Below are 10,906 nucleotides of genomic sequence, written 5' to 3' on the forward strand. Positions count from 1 at the left end.
ATGACTCCCCCAGAAGCTGTGTCCTGCATGCAATGACGAGTTTGCTGCAGCATCCTTTGGGCAGCATCAGAATCCTGTGTTTGCAAGGAGCCTCCTGATGACCACAGCCTCAGTCGGAGCAGGGAGGGATGAAGTCCAGGATGGCAGCCCATGCACACACCTCCAGGGGAGCCTGGTTTTGGGCAAAGATGCTTTGGCTGACTCCAGAGAGCACACGTGGGAGGAGGTTTCCAGCTTGACTGCTGAAGTGTTGTCCCTTGTGCTGCTGTAGCAGAATCTCTCACTTGAGGGATGTAAATATTTTCTCTTATATTTTCTCTTATTCTCTTATCAGGGCTGCCGGGGAGTTCCAACATGAAGCCATAAAGAGATGAACTGATTGCAGTAGCTGAGGAGAAGCTCTGCTCTGTTTTCCTCTGCAGAGCTGCATTCAGACATGCACAGGGCCACTTTCCTGCTGTCACGTTCCTGGTTTGCTTCTCTTCTGGGGGCTTACTGTCTGCAGAACAAACCAACCCATAATGCATGCAAAAATGCATTTGTATTCTTACCCAGGAGGGAAAGGACTGCATTTCTGATGAGGGGAGGGCTAACCTGAAGAGCTTACCCTGCTGGTGAGCCTTGCAGTATGTTCCTGGTGATTTTCCAGCTTGGCAGGGGTGGTGCCTCTGCCTGTGTGATTGATTACACAGTGATTGGATCTGTGTGGCTGTGGCTGCTTGGCCTCTTTAAGCTCACAAACCCCTGACCACCCAAAGCATCTATTCACTGCTTGTCTATATCCAAACCCCCACTTTAAACATAATAATTAAGGTTTCCTTGTGTCTGTGGTGCAAAATGGTACTGTCCTTGGTGGGAGATGCTGTGGTTAAGGCACGGGACTAAAATCAAGAGTTCAGTATCCAGAACAACCCTTGTTCTGGAGGAGGTGAAGCTCCATTCCCCATCAGGAAGGTGGGCAGGAAGGGTAAAAATGCTGTGTGAAGGTGCAGTTCCCAGACACCACCTTGATGAAAACTGCAGGAAAAAATTTAAACTATTCCTAACAAAGTATGATACAAATGGCCTTTTTTTAAATGGATCTTATTCTGATCTAATGATTCTTATTCATTTTTTAATGGATCTTAAAGTTGTAGATGAAATGGCAAATGAAACTGAAACTACATTAATTAAAAGCTGCATCTTAACCATGATGACATATCAGTTAGGTGAGGAAGATCCAGTAGTTTTTGAGACTGTAGTGAATCTTAGGGTTCACTGTAAAATCTTAGGATTAATTGATTGTAAATAACTTGTGTTTTCATTAACAAGAATCTGCCTAGACTATCCAGTGAAATTACAACAAATACCCTCAAACTGCATAAATCAGAAAAAAAAAATAAAACTTTTTCAGGGAGAACAGGATTCTCCATGGTGGCATATTTTTTCTTTTATGGAAAGAAAAAAAAAAAAAAAAGAAAAAAAAAAAAAAAGAAAAAACTAAACAAAACCTCCAAATGTGTCCTTAGATGCTTTGTGATTTATAATGTTGTTTGATCAGGCGATTGCAAAACTACTCTAATCAGGATTAAGCCTTGTACCCTGGAAACTAGAGGTGATAAGATTATCTGGTAATCAAAGGTGATTTAGAAGATCAAAGGCTTTTTTTGGGAAGTAAGATCCCTAATTTTTTCCCTTCAAAATGGGTTGCTTTGTTTTAACTTGTATATGACATTATTCTCTCCCTGCATGTTGATAAACACCTAGGGTAAAAAGGTGGCTTTGCTGAAGGGATGGATGTTTAATTGCAGTAACACTCAATTGGCTCAGGGTTTTACCTCCCTCCTGGAAGTCACATTTTACCCAGATGTGATGCCTGCTGAATACATAATATGTTGAATAATGATTAATTTGTGTTAGCTTCTTAAAATTTTTTGTCTAAACCATGGAAAAAAGGACATTGCTATAGGTCCTGCCTTCATCAACCAAACTTGCCTCAGACTCACCCAGCCACAAAGTGGTTTTTTTTGCTCCATGTGGATCTCTGAGCAAAGCCATGGCATGACAGGAGGAGCAGCTGGCTGGTGTTCCATTAGATTGTTGAGCCCAGCCTGGGGTTTTTGGTGCAATGCCATCCTACAGTTTCCTTGCATGAGAAGATGAGGATGTGTTCTGGAGGCTGGGCTAAGGCTGTTTGCTCCCTCTGGGGTCTCTGTTCTTGCTTGTGCCTCTGCCCCTGGGTGCTCCTGCTGTCAGTCCCTCTGCAGCCCCTGGCCCACGACGAAGAGCTCGGGGTGGGAAGCAGATCTGCTGGAATCTCTGCTCTCAGGAGCCCCAGAGCTGTTCCACGAGTCACCTGCTCTCCTAGGGCTCTTCTCCAAGCTGCAGGAGGAAAGATGCTTAAGAGGTTAATGAATCGTGACTTTTTAAAACAGCACTGATTAGATAAAGCATGTTAACCCACGAAGCACAAAGGCTGCAAGACACCCTGTCATTGCCCACACCCTGCCATTGCCCACACCCTGCCATTCCCCCTCTCCTCCTGAACATGCCCTCTTGATGTGCACCATCCAGATTTTACTCTTGTTTTGCCTAATGCACTGTACTCTTCCCTTCCAGACCTCTCCTGGGAAGAAAACATTTTGGATGTTTAACAGGGGATCGGTGTGAGGCTGGGTTTCCCTGCAGATAAGGGCAGATATGAGTGAAAAGTCTTGTTTCAGACTGCTGAAGGAAAGGAAAGGTCTTGCCTCTGATGTGCATCTGCCTAGCCTGGTTACAGTGATTTCTGAGCCACATTTCTCTTCACAGAGAAAAGCAAGGCACAATTCTTCCCAAGAATATTTCTAGGTTTCACATTCTCTGAACCTCAGAGAAAGGAAAACAATTCTTACCATTTGCTGTGCCTGTGTTTGTGCCAAAGCAGAATGCAGTATAGACACTGTTTACCCAAAGTGATGGTGTTTTGTTTCCTTGCGTGTGTGTGTTGGGACTGTTGGGTGACAGTCACAACATTCTGTGCAGTTGTGTGCAGAGTTGAGTGCCTGGCAGGTTCAGTTTAGATGTAATGCAACATAATGTAATATAATATAGAATAATATAGCATAATAAAGTGATTAATTAGCCTTCTGATAAGATGGAGTCAGATGCATCATTCTCTCCCCTTGTCAGGGGCAAAAATATCCACCATACACCAGCATGACTGTGGGAGGGGAATTCTGCTCTTATAAATCTGCTACTCTCACTCTGCTGACAGAAGCACTGAGACACAGAAAGTATAAATGATGATCTTGAGGTTGCTCTGGCACTCCCTAGGGCTACAGGGACTTTATGTGTCAAGACTGATCATAGCAGTAGATTCTGTCATGAGTATTTCACACCCTGTGCCTTCCTGCTGCAGTGTGTGAAGTGTGCCCTGTGCTGCTGCAGCTCATTCATGTGGTTTGAGCTCAACATGGGGAAACATTTCAGAGCTATCTGGGAATCATGACTGCATTTTAAGTGTACACACTGCTAAAGTGAATGAGCTTTCAACTACAGACAAGCTGTTATGTTCCTGCTCTTAACTGCTAGGACTTTAATGATTTGAACTGCTAAATGAAGAGATTTGTGATACTTGTGCAGTCATGAAACTAATCCAGATTCAAATATCCCCCAGCTGGCAGAAGGGCTCATTTGGGCTGCTTGCTTTGAGCCCGGTTCAGTCAACCCAGTCCATCCTCAAGCTCTCACTTAACAGTATGTTAAAGACAATGGCATTTTATCTTCTCTCTCTGCTCTGCCACTTAGGAAAGCAGCAGTCTTGATGAAATACTGTTTTGGTAAGGTGCATACAAAGAAACTGTGCTACAGATTAACAGAATCTCTATGAGCAGAGCAATTGTACCCGTTGTGCCTTACTGAGATGCCAATAATCGCTGATTTTTGTCAAATGACCAAGCATAGAAACCAGCCAAGTTATCTCAGCCTATCCAACCTCAGGCTGGTCAAATGGGAACCAGCTGAACTGACTTGAGAGCTGAAGTTCTTGTTAGGTAAGATCTAAGATTAAAAGAAAAGCTCCAGCTCCAGCCCTAGTTAGGGCTACTAATGTTTTAAATCCTGATATTCCTTATAACATGGGATGGGCAGAAGACGTACTTGGAAAAAGTGGGTTTTGCCTCCTAGGAGAGCAATGAGTGTGCAGGAGACACACAAATCTGTGCACAACGCTGATATTTAATGCCCATCAATGCCAGCTTGCAAAATAAGATGGAAGTTGCCTCTTTTTTTTGTGTGTTTCTGCTAAAAGGGGATGTGTGGGATAGGCAACTCAGCTGTCTCTTTTTGCTCGTACAAGCTCTGCCAGATTATCTTTGGAAACCTATTTATCATCAAATGGACGTGTTAATGTGGTATGGAAAAAGTGGGGGATATATATCATATATCCCTGAATTTGTAAGCATGGGAGACGCTGGATAACTCACTGGTCTTCAGAATGATTTCCTGTGAAGGATTGATAGTATCTCAGGTTTGACTCTGTGTTCTCGCCCTTCTACTAATGAAGCTGCTAATAACATAGAAAAATAACACAGGAAAACACCACACAGACCAAAAAAAGGCATTGTTACATTTGGAAGGAAGAGGTAAAGTCGGGGGAGGAATGAAGGAAAGGACACTGACAGCTGTGTGGTGATGGCTTGTAAATTTGAGACCAGATGCAAACATTGCTGGAATGAGGAGGTTTAGGTTTAGGTTTAGACATTTTGAGATTTTCCTCTGTCAGTTACAAAGCAAAGAAAGTCCTGGCTGTTTAATGGACTTGGAGGAGAAAGATGGATCAGAGTGTGGTGCTTTGTCTATTAAGGCACCTGCTAAAGAGCAGGGCTCAGCATCTGCACAGGGTGATGTGGGGCTCGCAGCTGTGGCAACCACCCCAGTGCTGAGCACGGGGAGAGGACCTGAGTGATGTGAAGAGCTCTCAGAGCTTTTTCCCTGTGTTCATTCCTAGAATCAGCCCATCTCTGCCCATCAGCCCATTGGCTGTGATGTTCTTTTTAGGCCATTCAATGCAAGGTCCATAAAATTTACTGAAGGCAGCTTATTTTGGGTATAAGAAAACACGCAGTTGTGTATTGCATCTTAAATCAGTGTGTGAGGTAATTAATGGTCAAAATTTCCCTTTTGCTTATGTTGATATAAATTTGGCATAACTGACTGGTAATACTGTTGGTGTTCATTGGGATAAATGATAAGCTGAATTTGACCTAGGATATATTTAGTTCTTCCAAAATACTTGTAGATCATAACACTAGGATATATGACTTTTTTCATGAAAGGGATGATTTTATTTACAGTGAATTGTTTTGTTTTATTCACTATACTCTGACAGACTATGATAGAAATATGATACACCCCACTGAGGTATAAATTAGCTAGCAATTTATAATAAAGAAATAAAATGCATCCATTAAACTGCCCCGGCTTTTGTCTTGCAAGGTTTTACATAAAAACTCTCTTGACAACATTTATTTCTGCTGGTAGGCACTGGAGTAGACAAAGCTGACTTCACACAGTACATAGAAATAACAGAAAACCCACTGCACAGGAATTTTAGGAAATATTCAAATGTCAGACTACAATGCAATAGTATAACTGGGAATGCAAAATGGTTTGCATTTCCCAGTGTTTTTTACATGTTTTGTTCAGCACATTTCTCTACTGCAGCAGGGGATACTCAGTCCTTATTCTCTCTTTGGGGTGGGAGTGCCTGGAAATCTGTTCTCAGTGTCTGTGACTGTCCCTGTGCTCACAGTGCCCTGAGTGCCTGTGCAGCCATAAATGCAATTTCTTCCTCTTGGGGTTGATCTTGCAATCCCCCTCCCTCCTCAAGGGAATGAGTCATGGGACTGCAGCTCTTCTGGGACAAGAGCAAAAATACTGCTCATGTGTGGAAAGGTTACCAGAGAAGCTTAAAGCTTAATGGACTTACACATCCTAAGATGTTAAGAAACTAGAATAACAACACTGTACTTCCAGGCTGTTACACATCTTGGAGTATTCCCAAATACCCACTTGTATTTTGGTTTAGTGATTTTTTTTTTTCCTGAGGTGATAGGCAAAATTTAAAGCTAAGCCCAGTTTTTTATTAACAGGCCACCACTTTTTGCAAACATGGAACTGGCATGTGTTGGTGTTTAGATTTCTTTTTCAGAGCAATGAATCTGCAGTAGCCACGGGATGCTTCTGAAAACTGGGCTTGGGTTGTTGCAAGCAGACTTGACATCAGCACCTAGGTCTAAAAGTGTGCACAAGAAGTTCAAAATTCCAGCCTATAATTTTGTCCACATAGATCCTTGCCTATATATTATCTGTCTCTCATTCTTGCCAGCTGAATTGAAACATTCTCCCACAGCTTTCAGATGAACAGTCTATACTGGATTAGAGGGTGATGATAGAACAACACCCCTCCTCTTGGCTCACGCCTATCTTCTCATAAATCTTTATGTTTCTAATCTGAGGGCTACTTCAGAGCTTTTTAGGAATTGAATGTGAATGCCTTTAGCCCCCACACAAATAAGAGGAGTTCTGTGCCATGAAACCAACACTGAATTTTCCCGAGGGTGCCTGTCACAGCTTATGTGTAAGGGTAAGGCTTGAGCAAGCCATGGAAAGTTAACTCTTCCCTGCATTCAGACCGGTTGTCTAGTGAAATGTGAGGCAAGAAAATAGAACAGATTATTTCAGTTGGAGGGGACTGACAATGATCATACAATCTATGTATCTATCTTTGCCCAGCCATCTTTTCTGCACATGGACAGGACACCTTTCCAGGAAACCTCTTAACAACTTCAAATTCCCATGGAAATTTAGAAAGCCAACAGGTGCTATAGGTCTGCTCTTCTGTCACCAAGTTCCTTACCTTGCCTGGTGAAGTGCAGGCTCACTGCCGGCTGTCAGAGGAGCTGGGAGGTGAGGCTGGGCCCCTGGGCGGCGGTCGGAGAAACTTCTCCTGACGAAGGGCTGTGGGTGGCTGGTGCTCAGGGACAGCCTCCTGCTGCGGTCCCCGGGCTGCTGGAGCAGCAGGCTGCTCCTCTGGGGGTGTCCTGCAGCCTCAGGCTGGCTGCCCACCTCAGCAGGGCCCTTGCTGGGGGCCACTGGAGCTCTGGCTTCGAATAAGGAAGAGGTGGCCGGGCAAAATATGGAACGGACGTTGCTGCCCCTCTTGGAGGAGGAGGAGAGCTGGTGCTCGTCCCCAGCATCCAGCCCAGCCCTGGGCCCCCTGTAGGAGCGAGATGGGGAGGCTGGTGGGGAGGGGGTGCTGGGGAATGGAGCGGGGGAGCCTGCCAGCCGCTGTGCTGTGGGTGAGCCCTGCCGGTGCCCCACAGGAGGGGTGAATGGTTTTCTCTGTGCTGGTGGAGAGGGCAGCTTCTTCTGCAGAGGAGGGCTGGGCACCCTGGGGCTGGAGGGGGGACTGGGTTTCCTCTGCACGCTGGGTGAGCTCGGCTGGGTGCTGCTGAAAGCGTGCAGAGAATGTCTGTGGTGCGCTGGGGGGCTGAAGAGCCGTTTCTCAGTTGGGGAAGAGGGAGCAGTTCTCGCTGGGGAGACCCTCCTGGTGAACAGCGAGCCCTTGTCGCTGCTCCGGAGCGGGTCTGGAGAGCCGTGCTTCTGGCGTGGCCCCGACGGCGCGGCTGGGTCGGGCCCCTTGCTCTCTGAGTTGCTGCTGAGTGGGGTTGAAGCCCCACTGGGGTTCTGAAGAGGAATGATTTTATGGGTTTGTTTGTATAAATCGGCAGCCTCTTTCCTCTGGGTTTCCAAAATCTCCTCCTGGCTGGGGATGCGCACGTTGGTTGGGTTCAGCTCCAGGGAGTACCTGTGTGGTTTCTCTTCCCCTGACCTGGTGCTCCTTAGACCTTTATTAGTCACCCCACTGGGGCCACTGATATTTTTGCTTGGCAGCAGGTCGATGGACTGAAGGGAAGCTTTCATTTTTGGGGAAACTTGTGATCTCTTAGCAGCATGCAAATCTGGTTTGGTGGTCTTTTTGGCATCTTCCGAAGAGCTTCCTTCTGTTCTTGCAGTTTCTTCAGGCTCGGATAAATTTTCAGAAGAAGTGTCCATTAACATTTCAGGTGGTGGTGGTGGCAGGTTCTCAGTGTCTTCATCAGTCTCTTCCTTTGTGTCCTTCTTGCTTAATTCTGCAGGTGGTGCAGGAAGAAAGGCATTTGGAAAGTTAGAAGAAACATCACTGGTGTTTGTGTCTTCTACTGGTGAAATGCGATGCTTAAGATTTAAAGGTGCCAGGCCTCTCTGAAAGGGAGCGGTGGGTGGGATGACTGGAAGTCCAAATTTTCTGATGCACTTTATTGGTCCTAAGGATCTTAGAGGTTTGGCTTTTGCAAGATCATCAGTAGGACTGAAGGTTTCAATCAGCTTTTTGACAGACTGCCGGGGGGTGCAGCTGCTGGCACTCAACGTTTGTGCTCCAGCAGGCTCATTTTCTCTGCCTCCTGATGTCTCCTGGGTAGGCACAGTAGCTATTACAGGCTTCTTGACTCTCTTTTCATTCAGCAGAACAGGATTTTCATCAGATGTGAACAAAGGGACTTTATCCTGGTTAGGCAGGATGCTGAAATTTTTTGAGAGGCCTGCCTTCAGCTTGCGGGAGGACCTAGACGTAACTTGATCATCCTGCAAATAATGTGCTGCTCTTGATTTCCACAACTCCAGGTTGTTAGCTCTGTCCTTTCTATACAACATTTCCAGCCTTTTGCTGAGCTCTTTTTGAGTCCTCTGAAGCTCTAGGAGAGTCGGGTCCTCTGCCTGGCTTCTGAGGGACTCCTCTGACCTGGACCGTCGCTGTTTCCCAAACCTTCTCTGTCTGCCTGTTGCTGTACTGGGCCTCTTTGCTAGGACTGCTCTTCCACTCTCATCCTCTATCCACTCCTTACGCCTGGATTTAGCTGGGACGAACTTGATTTTTTCACTGATGGCATCTTTCATCTTCAGAATGATTTCTTCTGTATCTGCATTCTCTGTCCTTTTGATGGACTGCCTCTGAATGCTATCAGTGAGTGCAGGTGAAGACAGGGACCTCGGTAGAGCATCCTTCCCCATTTCTGATAAACTTGTGCTGTCATCATCCTCCCCCAGCGTGCTCTCTTCTTCATCATCATCGTCATCATCATCATCCTCATCTGAAGGAAAATCTGTTGATTCACAGGTTTTGAAATGTTCACCTTCCTGAGTAGAATCAGACTGCAAGGAGCTGTGGGAACGGCTTTTGCTTAAGCTTGCATGCTGGGGCATGGTAGAAGTGCCTTCTGCTACTCCACCCTGACAAGAAGTCGCTTCCCTGCTTTGCACAGATGGATGAAACACATCCTTAGAATGCCTTCCAAGAGTGCAGCCATGGGATGCAGCTGTGCCCATGCTCACACGCTCCGCGGCTCCAGCGTGTTTTCGGGATGGATGTCCGTGTGCACAGGACTCACCTGGCTGTGCTCCATGCTGGCTGAGAGCACTGAACTCTTTGAGGGATTCGTTGTCCACACCAATGCCACTGTCCTCAGAACAGAGAGTCCTGTCATCACCGTGGGGCTGAGAGGACCCCACAGTTGAGTCTTCGAGCAGCTTTACCGTCCGTAGCAGGTGCTCATCAAAGCTCTGCTTTGCTTTCAGTTTGCCTTCCAAGTTGCTTGCAGCAGACTGCAGGTAGCTGCATGTCTCCTGCAGGGCGTTGGACGTGAGGGAGGCCAGCATCCCACTCACCAGCTGCATTTTGTTCACTGTGTACTGCAGTAGCTGTTGCAGGAGATCAGGGTGCTCCTTCAAATCGTCCTTTTCCGCCGGCCATGCCAGATTCCCACCTACGTCCTTGAGAAGATTTTCCCCATCGTTGGCGATTTCTTCCAAGAGCTGGTTGATTTCATCGAAGCGAAGCACGAGGAAGCTGATCATCTGCTGCAGGAAGAGCTGAGTCTGGGTGGCCTGGTTGGCCATGTGCAGGATAGTTTCATACTTGGACAGGTTGGGGTGTAAGTAGGCGTACGCGCTCTGGTGAGCCTTGACGAGCAGCTCTGGGAAGTCCACCTTCTTCTCTGTCTCACACGGGGCCACATTGGACTTTTCTTTACTTTTGTTGGGTTGACCTTGCTTTGCCAGCTTATGGGTTTTCTTCTTCTTTCCTTTCTTTGGGATTTGCTTTGCGTTGCTTTCATTCCTGTCATCCCAGACGAAAGCCGACGCTTCTGATTCACAGAAGGTTTGCTTTCTGATCTCTATGGACTCAGTGATGTGTTTTTGAGACTCAATCAGCTCAGACATAATGACTTCAGCATCTGTGGCTGTCCTCTCGATTTTCTTGTCTTCCCTGGAAATCTGGGAATCTGAATGAGCCTTGGAAGATAGGTGCACATTCTCATTTTTGTCCAGCTCTGACAGTCTATCCTCCTCCTCTTCTTCCAGGTAGTCCTTCCTCTGAAACCCATACTCATCAATAGTGTAGCAAGATGAACCTTTAACCAGCAGAGGGATTCCTTTATCTCTCGAATCAATCGGCAAAACACTTTTGGGTTTATTCAAAGCTTTAAGACCAATTCTTGCAGCAGTGCTATCAGTCTCACTGCGAGAAGGTGTGCAGCCCATCTTTTCTTCGTCTTTATTTTTGATCAAAAATCCAGAACACACAAAAAAAAAAATCAAACTCACTGTGTCATCCTGAGCTGCAGACCGGCCTGTGCCTCAGGAGTTTTCCATCATGATCCCAGTTTTGTTGTCAGTTTCCTTTGCTGCTCACATTAAAATCCCACATGCTTATTGCATAGGGTCTGCTCTTGAAGTTGTTCCCAGTTCCATTCTATGTTCCCACTTGGGTTTTCTTCTTTGATTCAAAAAAAGGAGTGTGAGAGCTCGGCTGGATTTAGAGCTAATGGATTAAGAGCACTTG

General features: G+C 46.1%; 1 protein-coding gene across 1 annotated transcript; it reads right to left on the reverse strand.

Annotated features, from left to right (window-relative positions):
* Positions 1-2,231: 2,231 nt before the first annotated feature.
* On the reverse strand, positions 2,232-10,605 carry PCARE (photoreceptor cilium actin regulator). The gene is made up of 2 exons (XM_058802783.1): positions 6,881-10,605; positions 2,232-2,361 (listed from the first exon to the last, which is right to left on the reverse strand). The coding sequence occupies exons 1-2, from the start codon at positions 10,603-10,605 to the stop codon at positions 2,232-2,234; spliced, it is 3,855 nt and encodes a 1,284-aa protein (XP_058658766.1).
* Positions 10,606-10,906: the final 301 nt, after the last annotated feature.

Source organism: Ammospiza caudacuta, chromosome 3 (genome assembly GCF_027887145.1).
Source record: "Ammospiza caudacuta isolate bAmmCau1 chromosome 3, bAmmCau1.pri, whole genome shotgun sequence".
Lineage (NCBI taxonomy): Eukaryota > Metazoa > Chordata > Aves > Passeriformes > Passerellidae > Ammospiza > Ammospiza caudacuta.